The 23713-nt window shown below is 42.4% G+C and overlaps 1 protein-coding gene across 2 annotated transcripts in view; it reads left to right on the top strand.

Annotated features, from left to right (window-relative positions):
• Positions 1-23713, top strand: part of Tmem182 (transmembrane protein 182) — a 45069-nt gene that overhangs the window by 9827 nt on the left and 11529 nt on the right. Inside the window, exon 4 of one of the 2 annotated variants that reach the window (XM_005075361.4) lies at positions 17977-18114. The exons of the other annotated variant lie outside the window; for it this stretch is intronic. Within the exon in view, the coding sequence (XP_005075418.1) occupies positions 17977-18114 (138 nt within the window). The remainder of the gene's footprint in view (positions 1-17976; positions 18115-23713) is intronic. 2 annotated transcript variants of the gene reach the window in all.

Below are 23713 nucleotides of genomic sequence, written 5' to 3' on the forward strand. Positions count from 1 at the left end.
TGCATGCAGTCCTCAGCCCACAGCCACATGTTGTCCTTCACCAGAATTTACAGCCCCAAGGGGAGCAAGTGGCTCCCCCAGGCCTCTTATCCTCAAATATTATTGCTTCTGCTCCCAGTGTGGGGCTTTTGTTTTAAAGCAGGTATCAAATTATTAACTGGAATAATTTTCATTTTTTAATTCCTAAGTGTCTGCAGTATACCTGGCACTATTCTGAATTCTGAATTCTTCAGGAGGAGCCAGAAATTCTTGCCCTCATAGAGATATGCATAAGGAAAAAGTAAACACAAGAGCAGAATTATCCAGAACAGAACTCCAATGAACATAAAAGGTGGTCGAGGTGCATTAGTTCTAAGCAATAGGAAAGGGAGGGCTTAGTTGGAATGGGTTCTGCTGGGCAACTGAAATGTCTCCATGGCCCTAAGTGCCTCCTTGGGGACTAGATAGATGCAGGGTGCACAGAGAGGGTGCCACTTTGAGAATGACATATGACCAGCTGCTGTGGGAGTTACAAGCCTAACTTCTAGCCGGTGCCCAGTCTCTGGCACTGTGCTTGAGCTAAGAGCATGCACAGCAGTTTCTTTTACACACTGGTTTGTAAAATGGTCGTAAAAATAGAAACCTCTTCATACAGTTGTGAGTAAATTGAATAGAGATAATAGCATAAGTACTTAGCAAAACACTTGTCATATCATTATTCATTAAATGTCAGCTCTTCCTATGATGCTACCCCTGTTAGGGACTCCCAGAATAGAACACCATCAGGCCATAAGCACTCATCATGGCTTCCCCCTAGTTGAATGTTTCCTGTCCTTCTGTCTCATATATGTGTGTCCACATCAGACATTTGATAGAGTTCTCAGACAGAGTAAATTTTTATTGTTGTCATCACAATCACTATTCTGCTAGTTGAATCATTATTTAACAGTAGGCCATGTGTCCTGTCTAAAATTTGTCATTTTTTAACTTGTAATACTGGTTTAAATTCAGTCAACAAATGTACATGTTATTATGTACCGAATATTTTTGTGTAGATTTTGGTGGGTTTAGGAACAAAGCAACAAAAAAGCAAAAGAAATCTTTATCATTCTAGCAAGGCAAGGTGGGCCAGTACATGAATAGGTCATGATGTATCAATATATGTCATAATGGCAGGTCCTATAGAGAAGCCAAAAAAGCGGGGAGGATCTAGAGGTAGATAGACCTGAAGAGATGGATAATAACTCTCATATAGTTGGAAGAAAGCTCCTGAGAAAGTAATCTCTGAGTGGAGATGGGAAGAAAGCCCGTGAGTGAATGGCTGGTACCCAGAGAAAAGCATTTCAGAAAGAAGAAACAGGATCAAGAGCACAGTGTGTCTGATGTACATAGAACAAGAGAGAGCCAGCAGGATGAGAGTGAGTGAGTGCATCATAGAGAGACCAATGCTGGGCGGGGTGGGAGAGTGGACATGGAGAGAATGCTTGCTCAGATGGAGTGGAGGCATATATGCTACTTACAAGGTGAAAGGACTTTCCAGTTCTACAAACAGTTGAAAGACATAACTGAAGTCAGGGATCTAGATAGGAAGTTTTCTATACTTCAGAGGACTAGGAGCAGAATATTAAGATGTGAACATATGTCTAATTCTTGTATAGCCCTATGTTGATTATTTAAATACATGTTTTAAATGAACATCTCATAAAAAGAAAACAAAACCAAATAAAACATCATCATCAACAACAAACCCTATGTGTGTCTCAAAATCTATGTAACTTAAAATATCAGTCTGTGGTGATGGATTTTGGTTATATTTTAGAATTTAGTTATTTCATTTTATTTTTAGAGTTTCATGTAGTACAAGCTGGCCTCAAACTCCCTATGAAGCCGAGCATGACCTTGAACTCTTTATTTTCCTGCCTTTATCTCTGGAGTGCTGGGAATCCAGGTGTATGCCATTATTTTATTCTAGGGTATTTTCAGATATTTACAAAAGAAGTGTACACTGACCATATGTAAGGTTGCCATTGCGCAGCTTCAATATTACTGTATTTGTCCCCTCTCTAGAAATAATTCACTGTACTAGTCCTAGTTACTTTTCTATTGCTGTGATAAACATACTGTGGCCAAGGTAACTTATAAAAGAAAGAATTTAATTTGGGCTTATGGTTTCAGAGGGTTGGAGTCCATGATGACAGAACAAAAACACAGCAGCAGGAACAACTGAAAGCTAATTATTGCCTTGCTAAGAAAGTTGGGGGCAGAGAGAGTTAACTCAAAATGACCCTGAGTCTTTTGAAACCTCAAAGGCCATGCCCATGACACACTTCCTCTCAAAGGTCACAACTTGCAATCCTTCCCAAACAGTTCTACCAACTGGGGACTAAGTATTTAAATATGAGCCTGTGGAGGCCATTCTTATTCATACCACCACAGTTCTGTTTTAAAACAGATTGCAAACATTATGTATTTTCTATGATAAACATATAAGCATCCATCTTTGACAGAGTCCATTAGTATTACACCTAATAGAGTCTATTAGGTGATCACAAGGGTAACACAGAGGCTGCCTCTTTCCTTCAGCTTGATTTCCTTCCTCATTAACATCTTCCACTGGAATAGTGCAAGTCCAATCCAGGAAATTGACACAGACAGATAGATAGACTTGGTGTGTCCATATCATTATTTATCACACAAGTAGATCTGCATGACTTAGAAAACTCAAGAGGAGAAAGAATATGTACTGAAATCACTCATATTTTTATTATTGGTCTTATTATTTTTTGATATAGCACTGTTGTTTTGCTTTTATTTAGAATATTCCCTTTGTGTTTTTGAACAATTCGCATGGTGACAGATTTTACTATTTTTAGTTATCTGATAGTGCTGTGATGTCTCTTTCAATACCTAATGCTGTCATCATTCTAGGTGTTGAGTCTGAAGTTCACAGTTCTTGTCTTTCAGGGTTCAAAGAACATACCCAGTGCTCCTGACCCTCTTGCTTGTGATAAATATTCACTGATGTCATTCTTTTTCTGTCTGTGTAAGGACTTATTCTCCATCACCGTTTTGGGGATGCTTTTTTTTTGCCTCCTGCCAAGTACCAGAAGTTAGTAGATGCATTTGCTGCTGTTCTTACAGTTTTGCTGTGAATCTCTTTGACTTTATGCTGCTGGGGCTTTGCTTGGCTACTTTAGTCTGTATATTTACATCTTTTGGTGACTTTGAAAACTTTCCGCAATCATTTCTCTGGATGTCCTTTTCAGTCTGGTCCTATTTCATTTAACCTTTAAGACACAGAAGATATGTATCCTTCCTGTTTTGTCATAATTTCACAGTTCTTTTAGTCTCTGATCGTCCTTGGAAGTTTATCTCCAGGCTTGTTCAGATAAGGGAATTTCTGTTACTGTATTCAAAGTTTGTGGATGGCTTCCCTCCCTCTCTTCATTCTGCGATTTAGCATATTTGTTGATTGTTCTTGTTTTGGTTATTTCAGATAACTCAATTTTCATTTTAAATTGCTTATTATACCTTCCAGTTCTTATTTGGTTGGGAGATTTTCAAATTTGTTCCTGAAGTGTTTCCATAGCAACGGCTTCAAAGCCTCCATCAGATAACAGGCCTCTGCACCATGGCTTTGGTGTTTGAGGACTCTGCTTTTCATTAATGTTACAATTTCCCTGATCTTCGCATACTGAAGATGTTTAAATATAAATTGAGTCAGTGAGTAGACTATTATATGATCATGGACCTTGTTTAAAATTGTCATTTAAGTCAGATTTTCTTGATACTACTCTGAAGAGGGAAAGCATGGCTTCATTTACACCCATTGGAGGTGGTCGCTAAGCTTCTCCCTCCATAACCTCTGACACCTGTATGTGTCTGTGCCTTGTTCTGATGACATAGTGCGGGTCTGGTCCTACAGTTGCTTCCTTTGACTCTGTCTTGGCTGTATGAGGACCCATTGCAATGCCATCCATAGCCTTCCCTCACAAGGGTAGGATTTGGGAGAAGTGGGCAGCAAAATGGTGAGTGCTCTACCTCCCCATTAGGCCTCCCATAACTCTATCCTGGTAGGAAAGGTTCTGCTACATCTGTTTCTGATGATTGGAAGTCCTGATACCCCACATGCTCCCCACTGTTATCATGGAGAATGGTCTCACTGCCACTTGGAAGGGATAAATATCCAGACTTCTAGGATGCAGAATGGATGAGCTGAGATAACATCTCTCCCTGGTGGAAGTGACTCTTGAGCTTCTCTGCTTTTCCTCTAGCATTTAGTCCCAATAGAAGGATGAGCTGCACAATTGCTTGTCTAGTCTTTTGAATAGAGGGTTTTTGTTTTCTTTTTAATCTACCTGTTCACTTTCTTGATTCCAATTCTGGGACCCACGGGGCAATGAGAAAACCCTGGCAACCCATCACTGTGTTGTTCTTTGAGTCCCAAGGTCACTAGCTTGCCTGCCTTCTGCTGTCCACCTTTGTGGATCTTTTTCATCACTTGCTTTATGTGTGATATCCAGGGTGTTCATCTGTGCTTAGCAGAAAGAATAGAAACAAGTGTGTTTACATCATCGTCCTGGAAGCAGAAGGTCTCTTTAGATGGTTACATTGTGCAGGAACAGCTGGCAGGATTTACTGATGGATTAGATGTGGGATGTGACAGAAAGGACGCTGAGTGATAACTCTTTTTTGTCCTTAGCAACAAGAAAGATGGATATGCAAGTTCTGGAGATGAGGAGGGCTGGACAGGCCTTGCAAGCATTTGAGCATGCTAAGTGAGTGCTATGTCAGCTTTGGGATTGGAGTCTGTGGTAGAAGGCAGGAAATGCACATTTAGCAATCACTGTATGGAGGTAGCTTTAAGTCTTCAAAACAAGAGGAAGCTCTTTGTAGAATGAGGACAGAGGGACAGGTCAGTGCAGGGACAGCCCTAAGATGTTCCATTGATTAAATCAGAGAGAGGAGCAGGTACCGGTCCAGGGAACTAACAACGGGAACCTTTGAGCTTAACATCTTGTTCAGGGCAACAGCAAAGACTACTTAGTGAAATGGCAGGTCCACTAGTCTAACTGGACTCTGAGCCAAGAGGCCCAATTCTGAGGATTCTCAAGAGCCAGCAACAGCCACCTAGTCCCCAAAGGCTACCTGAGGAGAAGGTGAAGACAGAAAAGTCATTTCTTCTCAGCACAGGAGAAAAGTAGTGGAGTCATGACTGGAAGTCCATCTCTCTGAAAGATAAAGTTCTAGGGTGATGTTGTGAGGGTCAGGTGCTTGCAGAGCTGGTCATCTTGGTCAGGTGACAGCCCACCTGATTGTAATGTCAGGGTGGATCCGAGGGTGACTTGTCTTCATGAAGAAAGTTACTGCTCCCTGGTGAGGCGTTTTCATTTGTCACAGGACATTTATCCATCAATTCAAGTGACTGTAGGATAGAATGATCAGAGAAAACGATCAGTTGTAAAGGCAGGATAGAGATGGCTGGCTTTCAGGTTTAGGGCAATCACTGGAGGCTCCAGTATTCTGCCCATGATTTGGAACAGAGTATCATAAAGCTGGCAACTGGAACTTTGTTGATCATAATGACCCTTCAAATCTTGGAAATAACTTATTCCCATCCTTGAAGGCAGAGGATTATCATCTCTAATGCACACTCCTTAGGTGGCTGGCATGCATACATGCCTAGGTGAGCAGGAATCTGCCTCAGAGTCTAAGGTGGCAAAGGAGACAGATACAAAATGAAGGCAGAGATGTGTATAGTATCATGGGTGCTCGGGCTCCAGTGAAGAGTTAGTGCTTTTTATAAAGAGCAGCCTCTGATCCTCTAAATCCTTACTGTAGTTTCATAGGACATAATAAACATGTGTACTGTTGGAAGTCCAGGGCCCACTTTAGGATCTTGACTCTGTGAAATTAGCAATAACTGGAAAGTGCAAAAATGCCAAAAGCAAAAAATGCCCAAGTGATACCATCTTACGTTCTTAGTGATTAGTTACTTAGGTTCTTTCTTTTCATCTTCTTGTAGAAGCCTAACACTGATAACGTCTAAAGAAATCATAACAGGGTTTTAGTTTTCATTTATAAAACTTATTTGTTTGTTTTGAGACAAGGGTTTCTTTGTGTAGCCCTGGCTGTCCTGGAACCTGTTCTGTAGACCAAGCTGGCCTCGAACTCACAGAGATCCATCTGCCTCTGCTTCTGCCTCTGCTTCTTGAGTGCTGAGATTAAAGGCCTCTGCCTTCTTTTTTATTGCAATTCTATAGAGCAGTGGAAACACGGAAACATGCATGAAGCTAACATTACATGCAATGCTCATGCTGGCCCACCTACTGTACTTCATTGTGCTGTGTAAGAGTCTCTGTTGCCTCAAGGTAGCGCTTGAAATGACCAAATAAATAAAGTTTAGGTTTTTTTCATCCAATGAGACTCCCGAATTATCAGCTTCCTCCATGCCTGTAACTTGCTTCATAATTAATATCAATATGAAGAAGTGCTTGCTCCCAAAAGAATAAGTGATAGTGAGCTCTGCTCCAAGAATGAGTGAAAGTGGCCTAAGAACACAGATTCAGCTTGGCCTGGATACAATGTTCTACCCTAGAAGGGGATTGCATGCACATTTAAAGTCATAGAACAAAAGAAAACCAAGGCACTTACCAAATAGATCAGTGGAACATCACATGATAAGGTTACAGCAGAGTACAAATTTCAGATAATAATAATGACGCTCTTAGCTTTTGGATTGGTGGAAGCTAATGATCTGCTAAGTGAATATGTTAAAAATGATTTTTGAATAATAATAGGGAGGGTGTTGCATTAGATAAAGAGGAAGGCATATATGACTACTATAGTAAACCCATGAAAGATTTGGCTACCTATCTGCAATATCTTACTTAACTCTCCACAGTCTGAGGTATCTTTAGAATTTTCAATGTGGGTGTAGCTTGAAAAATAGGAAACTTCAGTTCTCTATAATAATGTAAGAAAGACCCCATAATGGTAATGAGAAATACTTTCAAACAAAGCATGCTGATTTATTTAGTAGATTCAGTAAAGTCTCAATTTTTTTACTTCTTACTTTCAGTATAGTGAGTCAATGTCACTCTATCTCTTGTTGCATTTCTATTCTTCACAAATTAGTTTGGGGTACTGAGAATAACATGAAGCTGAGATATAAATACAAGTATTTAAAAATGGGCTTGCCTGCAGTCAAATGCTCTACCACTGAGCAGGGGAGGAGGGAATTAGGGGCAGGGGAGGAGGGGAGGCAGAGGGAACTGGGATTGACCTGTAAAACAAGCTTGCTTCTAGTTTAAATTTAAAAAAAGGAAGAAAAGCTCTCTCTCTCTCTCTCTCTCTCTCTCTCCCTCCCTCTCTCCCTCACCCTCTCTCTCTCTCTCTCTCTCTCTCTCTCTCTCTCTCTCTCTCTCTCTCTCTCTCTCTCTCTCTCTCTCAGCTCCGCATGGTTTGGTTACCTCTCACCCCCCTTTCCTTTCCAGTCTATCAATAAACTCCATGTGGGAAAAAAAAGATTCTTTGAAAATGGGTTTGCCTTATCTAAAGTGGGTTTACTAGCAATTTTTAAGTCCTTGCCTCCTGTCAGTCCATGGCCAAGGCTATGTTTGCATCCACAGTCTGCTTTAGTGCTGCTGATGTCCTGTGGATTAGTTTTGAAAGTCAACTTGTTCATATGTTTCCAGAGCAACGGCAGTTGTTTGGCTATCAGAGAGTGTTTGCTCTAACAGCTCCTGGTGTCCGGCAGCTAGGGAAGGAAGTCTTCCAAAAATGAGTGCAAGTGCTTCAAGCAAGCTCCCCTTCAGACAGGCAGGGGGAAGCTGTGGGAACTCTGTGCTGCGTCCTTGCTATGGGTTTCCCCTTACAAACGAGCAGTTTGAGACAGCTGCATCTCTCCAGTACAGTGTATGCAGATCATTACAAAGGGGTGTGTTGACAACGTACTTGCTGGCACTCTGTAGAGAAGAGCTGGGGGCGACGTGAGGGTGCTGCTTTAGCCTCTTTGTGAGAAGAAACAGAAAGCCACAAAGGGTGGCTTCTGAAGCACACATGACAAGTAGTGTCACCAGAGCCAGTGAGGAAGAGGAGAGTGAGGCCAAGGCTGTCATGGTATCCCTTAAGCTCCACACTTGAAAGAGGGCAGATAGACCCCTGGCAGGTCCTTCTGATTGCAGTTAGTAAATGCTGACTTTGAACATTCAGGAGCATGCCTCTTGCTTGGTGGGGCAAGTGAGAATTTGTAAGTTCACTGTAGGAATCACAGCAAAGCCTTTCTTTTACCCCTGGAAGGTTTGCTGGTACGGACTGACAAAAGATTAAGTGGAAGAGAAGATGTACATATTGAGCACACAGATAAAGGGGAAGGAAATGTGTAATTCCCTACCAGCCCAGCAGGATTTAGGAATCTCCATATGCTTTTTCTGTAAAGGATTAGGAGAATGGGGGTGAGGGGTTGAGGTGAATTCCAGAGGAGGGGAAGTAAATGGTTTTTAGACAAATTTGTGGCTTTGGAGAAACACCCATAGCTGGGAACATAATAGACACCGGATTACAAATGATTGTCCTCACGATATTGAATGGGACCTAAATATAGTACTATCGTATGGGACAAAACTCTACCCAAATGCATGGGCAAAATTGTGATTTCTTCTTGTTGTAAGCGCTTAGAGAAATGGTTGGGCAGTGGTGGTGCCCAGCACTCAGGAGGCAGAGGCAGGTGGATCACTGTGAGTTCAAGGCCAGCATGGTCTACAGATCTAGTTCCAGGACAGGCTCCAAAGCAATACAGAGAAACCCTGGCTCAAAAACAAAACAACAAACAAACAAACAAACAAAAGCTTGGAAGGAACCAGAAGAGATTGTTTTGTTCCTTGGTGGCGTCACACATTTAACAGGCAGGGAGTTATCACAGGAGTCCCCTGCAGTGGCAGCATGCTGCTCTCTTAGTCCCTTTAATTTAAAATGATCAACTTACAAGAAGACTACATATTAGGATGACTGTGTATACACAGTGTAAGAAAGCTTATTCCAGAGTAAAGGTGGATGTTGAGATGTCCCAACTGTCTTGTTTGTTCTAGGAGTCACTTGTCTTATTTCACCTTCCCTAAGACTCACCCCTTGCACATGGGCCTCACATCCAAAGCCACCCCGCCCCTGTTTCTGCACTGATGCCTCTTGCGGGGACATCGGCTGGTGGACTCTTGACACATGTGCTGGCAAACTTCCACCTCAGCAGCCAGTGCCTTTTCTGCTTGTACTTTACTCTCTTCCTGAAACTCTGTGGTCCTTTCTCTGTAGCTCCAGTCCCCTGGGAACGGTCTTGGACTCATTTCACTCTCTCCAGGAGACAATTTCATTTCTGTGAAGTGATGTCAGGTTTCCAGTGCTTTATCTCGAAGTACTTAACCTCCAAGGCAATATAAAGAAAGTTCTACGAAGTGCAAAGGGGATTGAGGGTTTTTTTTTTGCCTTTTTCTTATTTATTTTTCTCATGCAAAACCAAACTGCTTCCTTTGTAACCACAATTTGTAACTTAAAAAAAAAATATATCACCGGGGCCGAGGGAGTCATAAAACTTAAAACAGAACTGTTATTTATAAAAATTACTGCTCCCTACAAGGAGCATCATTAAGTATCTCTTGTTTCCCCATGGGTCCCTTCCCTAACATCAAGCTTGCCATTGTCCTGCACCTTTATATTGTGTCACTGGCAGGTACTGCTGTGTTTCTCTCCTTGGTTTCCATCGCCCTTGTTTGTGCTGTCTTCAGGACTGCCTTCCCTCCTGACCATTCCTGCTTCTCCTCCTCTCAAATTCACTTTCCCCAAGAAGCCTTAAGCAGTGTGCTAAGATGGGGCCTGGCACCCTTCCTATAGTTCATGTAATGTGTCATTAATATGTCACACCTACCCTTGACACAGCTGATCACTGACTGCCATCCTGTTGAACGTTTCTCTACATTTTATGCATTTTCAATGATAATGCAATGTCAGGAATTGATTACCTGCCGCAGCCGCTGACATAAGATGGAATTTCAATTTGGTGAACACAAACGTGAGATTCCATTGAGTTGCTGATTATTTCTTTTGCTTATGATACCCATAGAGGAAAATTTCAAAGCATCTTAACATCGCTTAATTCTTAAAACAATTTTCTCTTTGGTCAGATGGTAGAAACACCTTTGAGTCACATCCCAAGAAGACTCCATATCTATTACTGCTTTCCTTAGTGAAGGGCCTCAAAGTTCCTCCCAAAGTTGTGATTTTCAGGATGTTAGAGGTTTTGCAGAATCAAGTCATCTGAAATAAAAAAATAAGAATGCCAAGGTTCCAGGGCACTTAGAATAGAGTTCTTGTTACTGAGCCTCTGCTGGTGATTTCCTAGGGTCTGTTCAAGTTTGGGGCAAGGAGATTACAATTATTGTGTTTGAAAAATGTGAAATAAAGTAGTTTTATAAACAATCCCTTCATGTCTTGCTGTTAAGGCCACTGGACCTTTTTAGATGTCTGTCAGATATTTTGTTGTTTAATGAAAAGGGAATTCAATGGGTGGAGAACTTGCCCAGGTGTTCAGAGTGGGGCAGGAATCAAGGCGCGGGGTCATAGAAACCTCTATGCTCTGGATTCATAGTTATGCACTGCTGTGTGTGGGGACAAGGAAACCATGGAAACAGAAGCCATAGCTCTAAGTCCCCAGGTGTTAGCATCTGTTCGCTTGACTCCTCAGCTCTTCCTTTCCATGACACTGTTTCTTCCAAGTGCAAATTCAGCCACTGTGACAAAGAAGTCTAGACAGATTTATTTCCTTTAAAACTAATTAGCTTTGCTCTATTCTGTGAGCATTTCATATCTCATTAATCTTGAGACTCCACTGAAGATTAGCTGAAGAGTTAATGATCATTTACCCATTTATATTTTACTGAACATCTATTTCATGCCAGGCCAAAGTTTCCACTTGAGTTAGAAAGATGAGAGAGGCCCAGTCTCTGCGCTTGAAGGAGTTCATGGGCCATGGTGGGAGTGAGTGTACACAGAGAGAGACTGGAGTGCAGACTACTCATTCTAGAGACTGGCATGTGTCAAGAACATCAGCAAGTCCTTGGGTCGGGTGTTCTGCTTCAAGCTTACAGCACCAGAAAATAGGGAATACTATTGTTACATATTAAGGTGGGAAAGGGGCCTGGAGGGGCCAGGAAATTGGCCCATGGTCCATGATTGAAGGTGGGCATTCCATCTCTTGAATCTGCCTCCTTTCCCACTTGTCCTACTCATTGGGTTTGTGTACAGGCAAGGGCAGGATTTGCTATGCCCCTTCAAAGACAGAAGGGTGGTCATCAAGTTCTAGGGTGTAGGTAGCACTTGCATCCAGGCTTCTGTAGCAAACACTGCAACACTGGTGCCTGAAGAAGTAGGGGTTTGTTTGCTGCTGCTGTTGTGGAGGGAAGTCAGGTCGAGGTGTGGCTGGGTTCCAGATAGGACCTCTCTTGGTTAGCTGTCTTCTTATACTGTCCTTGTTTGGCAGAAAGGGTGATGGAAGAAGTCCTTCTGTGTATATGTTGTCTTATTGGTTGATTAAATAAAGCACCATTGGCCAATAGGGAAGAAGGATAGGTGGGACTAGGAGTTGAGGAGGATTCTGGAAAACAGAGGTACAGTGAGTCATGATGTAGGATGCAGGAGAAGTAAGCGGTCTGGACCCTTTTCTCTGGTAAGAGAAGACCACATAGAAATACTCGGATTAGCAGTTATGGGTTGATAATTAAGTCAGAGCTAGCCAATGAGAAACCAAGCAAATGGCCAATAGCTTCATAATCAACATAGTGTTTTGTGTGTTATTTGGGGGCTGAGACAGCTCGGGACCCAAACTACACTTTACAAGAGACCAACTCTTTACCTCATTTTATAAAGCCACTAATTGCATTAGAGCACCCCAATCTTATGACCACATCCAAACCCAGTTCCTTCCCAAAGGACCCCTACACGCCGATGATCTCTCATTGGGTCTGGGGTTACAGCTTCAGCACATGGGTATGGCATAGAAAAGATGTAGACATGCATTCAGCACAAGGAGGAAGGCTGTTGACTAGAGAGAGCTTTGCAAAGTCCTTGAAGCCTGATGATGACACTGCGCCTCCTTTGAAGGGTAACCCAAGGCCCTCACGTGGTCTCCTGGATTGGACACCACAGGACTTTGTACACACTGTCTCGTTCTTCACTTCCCTGAACAACAGCATTCTGGATGCTGCTGCCACCAAGCTGTACTGTACTATTGCAGACACTCCTTACTTACAAGGAGCTGTGTCCTAATGAATCCATCATATGTTGGAAGTGTGTGAAATACACTAGCCTGCTGGCCATTCTAGTTCAGATCAGTGCCAACTATAGGCACTGGTTGATTTCTCTCTGTGACAACAGACCTGATTGGGAGCTGCAGCTGGCTCATGCTGCATACAATCAATAGAGATGAACCGTGGCACTAGCCTAGGGAAAGATCAGTTCAGATTACCGTATCCACTGACTGATGACCATTTAGCACCTGGTTAAATCTGGAAAATTTCAAGTGGGACCATTGTAAGTTGGGGACAAGACATTCCCATAATTGTAGCTATTGCTATTACTGTCTCCAGTGCTGCAAAGCCCTCTGTCCTAGCACAGGAGAAGGTTCCACCTCTAGTCTCCTTACCAGACATAATAGGGATGAATACATTCACCCCTGGATACTCTCTACCCTTATGGAAGAAACACAGTCTTCCCTAAGCCATAGTAAAGGGGGAGTCCTGCTCCTCCGGCCCAGCTTGTTCCTTCCTTGGCACTTTGTCTAGTTTCATAGCAGGGCAATGAATAAATTCTCTAGGTATCTCACTGAACCGTTGGTCCTGAGAAAGCCCTTTGATAGTGAGAAGTGACTGCTTAAGCCGGGTCAGTCCACAGAAGTGAACACATTGTACAGACTGTCCTCCCGCTTCAGGGCAGACGTTCCTGTATTTTTAGTCCTGTTTGTCACTGCCAAGGCAAGCAGTTCAAGGAGATGAAGGACAGGATTACTGGCCTACATGACAAGCATCTTGCCTCAGGCTGCAACAACATATCCTCCAGTGCTCCTTGGTGCTGGAGGGAGGTGGAGCTGTGGGAATTGCTTTGGCTTTCTTGGCTGCATTTGAAGCTACTGAAGTTGTGTTAAACAGGTTTCACTGGACTAGCCCTGTGTCCATCTGAGGCAACAGAGCAAGGTTTGAAGAGTGCATACTGGGTGTCTTTGAGCTACAGAAAAAAATATTTATAATGGGGTAGGTGTGTGCAGCTGAATAACAAAACCCTACAGATTTGAGATTGTGGTCATTGGATTGACTTCTCCTTCTGCCCTTTGGACAAAAGACATTTCATTATCTAAATTATAATGTTATAAGATATCAAGAAGATATTTGTAACTTGACAGAAAGAGCTGTGTGGGTATATGGGTAAAAGGCAGTGAGGGCATTCATTTTTCTTGCTGTACAACAGTAGTATCACTAGTTATTTCATTCCTGCCCCAGTGGTTCATGTATACGGTAGCTCTCATGAATCTGCACTTATAATACTTAAAATAACTTGTTCTGTCATTTTTTCTATCAGTTCAGAGATGCATGTATTTCAGTACCAATTTCATTGACAGTTGATTAATGACCTTCAGGAACTCTCTAGCCCTGGGAAGACATAGGTGCAATTCTTTGGAATATCATATAGGCTTCACCATAGTTCTTGGCCCCCCATTTTCTCATTCTACTAGAATGGCATCTGTGGGAGATGCTTCCTCCTAAATCTCTGGTGAAATTCTCCCCTCTTCAAGTTAGAAATACCCTGACCCCTGTCTGTGGCTGCCTAAGACAGGGCAATCATTAAGATCAAGCACAGTGTGTTTTTTTCTTGTTGTTGCTCAGCTTTGAAATGACATGGGATATATATCAAAGTCTGCCTCCATTGGAGCATTTAAATGAATCTGCTTTCTCCAGCTGTAATGAGCTTGTGAATGAAAGGATTGTGTCTTGCCTTTCAATTTGGGGCACTTTGCATGGGGCAGCCTTCAGCATGCATTTGCTAAATGGGATGGTTTCTGGTTATCAGCAACCTCAGGGGCATTCTGGGGGTTCCTGATGGGTGCAAATGTGTGGGGTGGGATTTATTCTAAAGCAACTCATAATTAAAGCTTGGGGCTGATTTTGTCAACGATCATTCACATTAAGTAGGTTTTAGTGCCTTTTTATTGTATTTATAGTGGAAAACAAGTACCTGGAATTTTGGTTTTTTTCATTACATAGGAATTCAGAACTTATAATAGTTGTGCAATTAAATTCCTGTCTGTGGTAGCTTACATATGTGCACAGATATACCTGTAAGTACATGCACATACACAAGCACACACACACACATGCACAGACACACGCAGGCACATGTGTATGTACTCACACATGAACACATACTTCAGTGCAGAATTAATTCTCCATATTGTTTAGTGATCTTCACTGTCCTGCTCTTTGGGGTAATTTTTATAGTTCCTTCCTAAGAAATTCTTAATAAATGTTTCCTTATGATCCCTACTTATGCCAGTTTGTAATGTGTCTCTTTAGTTCTACTCAAGGTGTGGGAACCGTGGTGTTGGTTAAGATTTTAGGGTACAGTGGCTGAAGCTTTTTGTTGTATGTGCTATGAAGAGCAGGGAGAGATTCTGAGTAGCCTTATGTTTTACCTGTACCCTTGTTAGCAAGCTAGATAGTCTCTAATGGGGTAACTATCTTTTCTCTATGAATAGCAGCAGAGTTCTCGCCAAACAAAAACTAAAGATACCACACAAAGGGGAATATACTGATGACCCTAACTTCTGGGCCATCTCTTTAGCACCTGCTGACAATAATTTAACATTTTAATATTTAAATTCATTCTAAGACATTTAAAGGAGAAAATGATGGCTTACTCTTTTCCCAGATACTGTTTTTTTTTTCCTTTCTTACTTTTGACTTTTCAAGCATGGCCTTGTTTTAAATCCTGTTGACCTCAAGATCCCCCTTCAGAAGTTCCTGAGGGATGAGTCTGCTGGGGCAAATGCTTCATTCCTGGGTCACAAATGACTGTATTTTTCATCCGTTTCTCTAAGATGTTGTCACTAGATGTAGAATCTCAGGATATGGGGTCCTTCCTTCTACTGTGTTCTTCTAGTCCGTCTGTCCTTCTTCCTTCCTTCCTTCCTTCTTTCCTTCCTTCCTTTCTTCCTTCTTTCCTTCCTCCTTTCCTCCCTCCCTTTCTCCCTCCCTCCTTTCTTTCTTTCTTTCTTTCTTTTCTTTCTTTCTTTCCTTTCTTTCTCCAGAGACAGGGTTTCTCTGTATTGCTTTGGAGCCTGTCCTGGAACTCTGTAGCGCAGGCTGGCCTCAAATTCAGGGATCAGTTTTTCTCTGCCTCCCCAGTACTGGAATTAAAGGTGTGCACCACCACTGCTCATCTTAATTATTTCTATTGTTTTGAGATTACAATTATTTTTATTCTCTGTTCTTCCTGATAAGGAATTTGTGGCCACTGTTACCCTGTGTGTGACATATCATAGGTTCTGTTTCTGAATATGTTCAAGATATCTATAGTTTTTAGTCACTTTATATTCACCTGTCTGAGAGAATTTCTTTGATCTTATAAGCTTTGGAGTTTCTTGTGTCTACACATTTGGCTTTCCCTAGTGAGTTGATAGGCTTTGCTTTAGGGATGACTCCATTTCTATACCAACATCTGATGCCTCTGCCGTAGGGATTTCCACAGATGGACATATGAGAACTTTTAATTCTGTCACACAGTATCTGGAACTCCATTCTCACTTTTTCTCAGTGTGTGTCTCCGTTTCTCATTCATATTAGAAAATTCCAGCCCACTCACTCTCCTCTTCCTAGTCTCCTGTGTTGCCAAGCCCATCTCAGAATTTTACATTTTCAGAAATTTTTACTGCAAATCCAGAAATTCAGCTTAGTTCATTTGTTATAGACTCTTCACTCTTCCTATACATTTAAAGAGCATTCACTGCAATTTACAGGGACTGTAATACCAGTTTGAAATCTAGGAACTTAGACATGAATCAGTAGCTTCCTAGTTGCTGACTCATTGTATGTTCTCCCAAGCATTGGTCAGAGTTTATCATGGTCTTTGTTTATCAAATAACGTTAACTTGTAACCTAGACATGTTTGAATACTCAATTTTCAGGCTTTATATATTTTTTTAAAAATTCAGAAAATTATTAACCTATTATTTCAACAGTGAACCAATCTTCTCATCCTGTCCTTTATGTTTGTGGTGGCAGTTTTGACATCAACTGAATTTTCAGAAACCCTGGGGTCCTAAACTTGGTGTGTACTACCTAGGGGCTGACTCTGGAGCTCAGGAGACTTCACAATGTAATTGGCCTCTGGAAGATTTTGTCACACTCCCTTGGGCATGTAGGCATGGGGAACTTAGGAGTGAGCTTGATGCTGGTGTAGGTCAGAGGATAGAGCAACAGTCTTGTAGCTGTCTCTCCTGCACAGTTCCCTCTATCCCCTCTCACTTCTAGACTGAGTTCTAGTCCAATTTAAGCATACAGTACTATGGTACAGATCTATGTAATTGTGCCATGCAGCAAAACAGCAAGAAACAACAGGAAATATTTAATGATGCTTTCCCCACTGTTTGGAAAACAAAGATCCCCTTTCCAGGTTCTGCCATGCAAAGCATGGATCATCTCCTGGGTCTTGGGTGCTATGTCTCACTGGGGTAGAAGTTCTGAGATGTACTTGGGGGGGGATTGTGTTTCTTGATGACTGAATATTTTGCCAACCTGGCTACAGTTACAAGACATATATCACAACAGGCCTAGGAGCTTTGGCTAAGTGGTCAGCATTGAAAAGTAAAATGAAAGCGGACATTTCTACCCCTGCAATCAGAACTGAGTCATCAACCCACACTGGTAGCAGCCTTTCTTCTCGCCAAACTGTGATGGCCCCTCTTTTCAGCTTTCTATAATCCTGCCCTTTGTTTCTTCAGATTGCAGTTGATTGACATATTTGTTCCTTGCATGCAGGATGGAGAAACATACATTTTATTCTCCTATAAAGAGTCTGTATTTTCCTTAAGAAAATTATAATTTGACTAATATGTCTCCCTGAGATCACCCCCATTTACACAAAACAGAACTCATTTTAGCGGTTTTGCCTTAGGGAAATGATGGATTTGTTTAATAGATTGGTAATTATCCAGCTCAAAAATGATCATTAGGATGCCTTTTCATTTGATTACTATAAATCACTAGACCCACAGTCCATTAATCACTAGCTGCATGCGCTACCTCAGCCCTGTCTGTCCTTGAGTAAAAGACTCCCACACAACTTCATGTTGACACTTTCTTCCTGTAATACAAATATTTAATAAGATCCACATTCCGTATGTGTCTGATAAAAGGTTTCTTTTTTTTCTGATACAAACTTTTCTTAATGGTGTAGTTTTCATTATCTTAAGAATAGTTTCCATGAGAGCCACAGTCTAAATAGAAGCCAGCTTCTTTTGGTTATGACTACCAGAACTCACGATTGTACAAAGACCTGAAGCAACGAGGCAGTGTTTACGTGTCATGGCATTGGGTTTCTTGTGGCCCTTGGACAGCTGCTATGAATCACTGATCTGTGATCACACACAAGGCAGATCCTTGAGTATCCCCACTTCTCAAATGGAAAACGTGGTCAGAGAACTGAGCTTCTGTGGCTCATTCAGAATTTGCATGGCACAAATGCCAGGCAGGAAGCTTTAATAAGATGTGTCAAGATGGGCAGGGCTGAGTCTGGTTTCCTGCTGAGAATTCCTGCTCAAGATCATCACCCTGGGTACACTGTGAGATTCTACCCAGCTGTCCTTGAACGAAATTACAATAATATGGAACAAACTCCTAGTGGGACAGCCTGCTACAACCAGAGCTAACGTGTTTCTCTTCCCTTGTTCTTGGTTTCCAGTTTACCGTGGCTTCTGGGCAGTCTTGCTGCTTCTGGGGGTAGTGGCCGCCTTGACCGCGAGCTTTCTCATCATCTGCGCAGCCCCCTTTGCCAGTCACTTCCTTTATAAAGCTGGAGGAGGCTCCTATATTGCCTCAGGTAGGTGCAGTACCCAAGGCGTGGTTTCTAGCCTCCTTTCCTGTATTTTTGCCTTCCATAGGTCTAGAGTTCAAGCTTTTATTAATGGTAATACAGTGATGCTCAGACACTATAAATCTCCACTATATACTGTTCACTTTCTACAGACTTTCCATTTTCTAGGAGCTGGCAGCCTTTGCCTATTGAGTCCATAGTAGACAAACGTAAACACCAAGGCTAATGATTAGGCTTGTAAGGGATAGTAGTGTATAATTTTTCATCTGTAATGTGTCTTCTATACCCATATTATAATATATAATTGGAAGGCTGAGATTGACAATGACAAAATTTCTAGAGTGTAGACGTTGTCTTAGTTAACATTCTCATTGCTGTGATGAAACACCATGACCAGAATCAACTTGGGAATGAAAGAAAATATTTTCGCTTACACTTTCACATCCAAGTCCATCAACGAAGACAGTCAGATCAGGAAGTCAAAGTAGGAACTGAGGCAGAGACCATGGAGGTTTGCTACTTACTGGCTTGCTCCTGTTTGCTCAGCCTGTTTGCTTGTAGAACCCATGACCACCAGTCCAGAGTTATCACCATCCACACTAGGTTGGGCCCTCCCTTGTCAAATAATAATTAAGAAAATGCCCCACAGACTTGCCTGTAGGCCAATCTTATGAGGCATTTTTTCAGTTCTGCTTTTCTTTTGGGTAACTAGCTTATGCCAAGGTGACAAAAAATAAACAGAACAACCACAAAACACAACAGGACAGATAAATGTGAGTGTGACTTGCCAAACTCACCACAGTTGTGTTACACTGTGGCATCGTGAGTGTTTCCATGTGACACCACAGTGAGAGTTACAGGAAAAGCACTAATGGATACTTTGCTGACTTTAGAATCATTGCGTGGTAGCACACGGTGCTGTCCTTCAAATCTCAGTCAGTGATCACTTAGCAATACCCTTTCTACACAACACAGTGCTTAGCTCTTCATAATGAAGACAATGATCGCATATGGCTCCTCTCCAAATGCAGCATCATTCTGAGAAGCAGCCTCTTTAACTGGATCTGCTCTTCTTTCACCTTCTGTTCTGAGGCCTTTCTTTAGCTGGATGCACCTGCTAAAACTCATGGCTAGTTCCTATTTTTCCACCTTTACTAAGGCCTAACCCATATACCATTCATTATACCATTTTTAATTGTGTAATTCAGTGGAATTTTCAGTACATTCATGGACTTGTATAAACATCAGCACCACGTGACTTCAGAATATTTTAATCATATTGTAAAGGAACCACATCTTCCCTTTTCCTCCCCACTACAAGAAAGTATTAATGTCTTACATCTTTTCTATGTACTTGCCTTTTTGGGGTGTTTTATGTAAATGATATCACATGTTTCTTGGAAGAGATTTTAGAAAAAAATACTATTTTCCTCCAAGCTGGTACAGTGCCTATCCCGGAAGTTACTAAAATAGGTGATTATGACAATACATTCATTTCCTTGATGGCACAGTTGTGAATTCAGTGTGCATGGTTTTGCAAGAATACAAAGAAAATTAACATTGCCTGAAACAAAACATCACAGTTCAGAGTCACGTGTTCAGAGATAACTAAAGTTAACTATCCACTAGAAGTTTTTACCACCAAATGTAGTCTTTAAACACAATTGACAGAGGAACTTTAAGTCTGAAACCTGTCTATTGTTAACAGTCTTACAGCTTTATCCTTTCAGAGTCACATACCATCTTTTGGAGAACCCTAGGAAACACGGACTGGTTTCCTTGCCCCAGATTCATCAGCCAGGAAAGGTTTCCTTGTACTATGTTGAGCGCAGTGCCACAAGCTGTCATTTGCAGAACTGCACTGAATTGATCATCTTTGTTTGTTTAGATTTCATAATTTAAGATGAGAACATTTCAGTCTATGGGCTGAGGGTTCAGCATTCTCATTTCTCAGGCTTGTCTGACCATCACTTCCCTGAGTTTCTTCTGATTGCTCTGCTCCATTGCTCTACCCTGTCAGGCACTTAGGAACAGGTGCAGCTTGATCCTAGTGCACTGTGGCAAATTTACCAATGCTACAAACAGGACTGAGCACTTTGTTTATTTGGGCAGATGACTCTTAGGGAAGGGCACAACCAACTTCCAAATCTGCTCTGCGGTGTGTACACACACAAAAGCTCTTTGTCATTAGCCTGTGTGGGGCATTTTATGCTTGGCAGAGGGGACACTGAAGTTGCAGCTGTTGTGGGAGCAAGGGGCTGGTCCATGATATCTCTATGCTGTATCAATTCAGGGTAGGCCTTGGAGAGCAGGTGTAGCCTCACCCTGTGCTCAGGCAGATCCTCTCTTGGGCATGGCAGGCCATGTGTTTCCTGAGGATGTGCAGATCTAAATGAAATCTGTGGTAACTGCCAGGTTGCTGTAACTCTGAGTCTATGCCTCAGTTACAACCGAGAAAGCCTCAGAAAAATGCTGGAAGGCTCTGATGAAGAGAAGACAGGCATCTACTCTCTCTGGATATTAACGTGCAAGGAAAACAGGAGGCACTGAAATGAGCAGGCATGAAGAGTTAAACATTTAGGGTATATGGAGAACATTACACAGATGAGTACTCTTAATTGGGATTAACATTAACGTAAAGTTACCGGAGCACCTATGGCTGTGCATGAAGACACAGAATGAGACGGTCCGGATAACCCTCAGCAATGACAGGAGGGGTAAGCCATGGAAACTATAAGAAACTGAAGATGCAGCTCAGCTGGTTAAGAGCACTGACTGCTCCTCCTGGTGACCTGGGTCGGATTCCCAGCGCCCATGTGGCTGTTCGTAACATCTGTATATCATCTGTAACACAGACATACATGTAAACAAACATAATACATATAAAATAAAAGCAAATACACTTCAAATGAAAACCAGAAGCTGTTTCACCAGCTAGTTAGAAAAAGCGGGCTCTCTTCCCATTGTACAGTAACCTCCCTTGTCCCGAGTGGTGCCTGGGCTGAATGCTGAGTTTTTGTGTTGACGGTAGAAGTGGAAAAACCTTCACTCCTGCTTCTCGGAGTATCAAGAAACTAAATTTTGGTTAAACACCTGGTGGCTTCTGGGTCGTCATCATCCTCTTAATCAAAGGATGACAGCCTGGGCAATTTGAATGGAAGCAGGGGATACCCCTGCTAAGAGAATCTAGATTCTGCACACAGATGGAGGCAGAGCTCATTCTGACCTCATAGTGCGCTCCTCCTCCAGGTCAGCCATTTCCAGGGCTAGCATTGCTCACCAGTGACACATGCAGAGTGAGCTGGCATGAATTATACAAACCTTCCACCATTCAGGGCAAAAAGCTGGATCTCAGACTTCAATAGCTTGCTGTGGCCCCTCCTGCTCTGGAAGAATTGTGATAAAAAAGTGTTGGCATGTGAGCCATCTTAGAAATGCAGTGTCAGCAAAGGCTGGCTTGGAAGACAGTAGGGTTTGTGGCTTTTTTCTTCTGGAAGATCGAGGATATTGCAAGAGTTTCCAAAGCTTCCTAAGCAATCACATTTATCTCTGCTTGTGATAGGAACATTCATAGCATCCTCCTGTTGGAGCTGTTCTCCAGTATGTGAGGATAAATAGCCATCAGAGGCCAGTAAATTTAGCTCAGGGGCTCCTTTCCCTTTGGTGGAGACTGAACACAAGGTTCACACAGGGGTAAGCTGTGCACACCTTGTTCCGGACATACTCTTCCATATAAAGAACAGGAAAGAAGCGTGTGGAGAGACTCTGACCAGAATGGGAGGTGACAGGGGACCCAGAGCAAGAAAGAATTAGAAAGGAACAGCTGACAGGCTGACAAGGGTCATAGGTCTCCAGCTACACCTGCTGCCCAAGTGCCTGTATTGATGAAAGTTCTGGGCTGTGAACAGTACCTATGCCTGACAAGCATAGAGGACTCTGTGTGGAGCAGTTGGGAAAAAATGCACGGCTATTTGCTAAAGTCACTTTCAGACATGTCTTTCCTATTGTGCAAGCAGTGGAAAGAAGCTAGAAGATGAACTGCAGGGAGCAGAGTATTTCCTAGAGCTCAGGGCTACGTTTGCACTCCAAGTGCTGCTGTGCTGGAGGCGGGTGTGGAAGAGATGCTTGGAATAAGCTGTGGGGACTGATGTGTACCTGCCTCGTGGCCTTGGACTAGTCGATCATTTGCAGAGCAGCAGTTTGGATCCTCCTACAGCGCTGCTCTGAGGAGACCATGAACACCTTGCCACCCTCACGCTCTGTGGAAAGATGTCTTCATGGAGCCTTCATTTGCATTATGTGGGACTGTGCCGACCTGTACTTCCTGAGTGTGACACTATTGTCAGGTGGGGAAGCTTTCTTTCAAGTTGCACTGTATCCTGGGTCTGACCTTTTGCACAAATGCCATATGCTTGCTAGAGTAAGTCAGCCTCGCCCAATCCTATATGGGAAAGACCTCCAAAGAGTTTTTTTTTTCAAAAATGTTTTTAAAAAATATTTTAAAGTGTTACAACCATCCCCCAGATGTTTCCTTGAGAGGAGACGAGACACAGCATAGTGCTAGGGAGCTGCACCTCCGCTCATCACAGAGCTCTCCTGTGTCCATGTTGGGAACAGTCTGGGTCAGCGCAATACTAATTTGGGAGGGTCCTTGGGGGAAAACCTTGAACTTCAACTTGGAATAATGCTTCCCGTAGCTTCAGCATCCTTCTGAAGAGCACAGTTCTGAGAACTACAGCTAAGGCATCCCTATTTGTTTCAAGTCATAGTCTATTATGTTATATAATCAGTCATTTATTTCAGGGGGCTTCATATGTGTGAAACAGCAAGGCTTTCGCTCGTCTTTAGACAAGTGTGTTTCATCTAGAATTACGCTTGCCCTTGTCCCCATATTCCTTATCCTTCTTCCCAGATGGTAGGTATCCCTTGCATCCACTTACTCTGGACAGTAAGGGATCTCATTTCTCAGCAGATACCCCGTATCATCCCAAAATTCCCCTAGAACTTTCTCAGCTTTGCTGAGAAACAAGCAGCAAATGGTTGAGGAATGCTGTGTTTATTTCTTCACTAACTTTTATAACTTCTTACACTTTTTCTTCTTATTAAGTTCTCCTGGGAAGTGGGGGTGATGGTGTGAAGAATCACATTTTATAGGGACAGCCATATTGACCTGTGCTAGGAGGCTGTGCCACAAAGAATTTTCACTTCCTGTAATGAAAGGGCTTGTGGGGAGGAGCAAGAGATTTGATAAACTGGAAATGTAAAGCAGAAAACGCCCTTCAGATGGGTGAGTCCCAGTCTGGATTGGTTTGTGCTTTTCAAAATACTGGGGGAGACTGTGGGGAGATTGGTGCCATCTGCTGGACAGTTCTAAAAATACACTAGAGGAAAAAAAAATTCCATCTAGGTTTCCAGGCCAGTTCTGAAACAGCAGGGCCACATGAGACTTTTTGATGCTGTACAATACTGGAGATAACATTTGTTAGCTGTTAGCAGAAACCCATGTCAAACCCTGATGATGACGATGACGACAATGATGATAATGATGATGATGACGATGATGATAGCTGATGCTTCTTAAGAATCACATGTTCCCTGCACAGTG

The sequence above is a fragment of the Mesocricetus auratus genome, unplaced genomic scaffold (genome assembly GCF_017639785.1).
Source record: "Mesocricetus auratus isolate SY011 unplaced genomic scaffold, BCM_Maur_2.0 Super-Scaffold_100021, whole genome shotgun sequence".
NCBI lineage: Eukaryota > Metazoa > Chordata > Mammalia > Rodentia > Cricetidae > Mesocricetus > Mesocricetus auratus.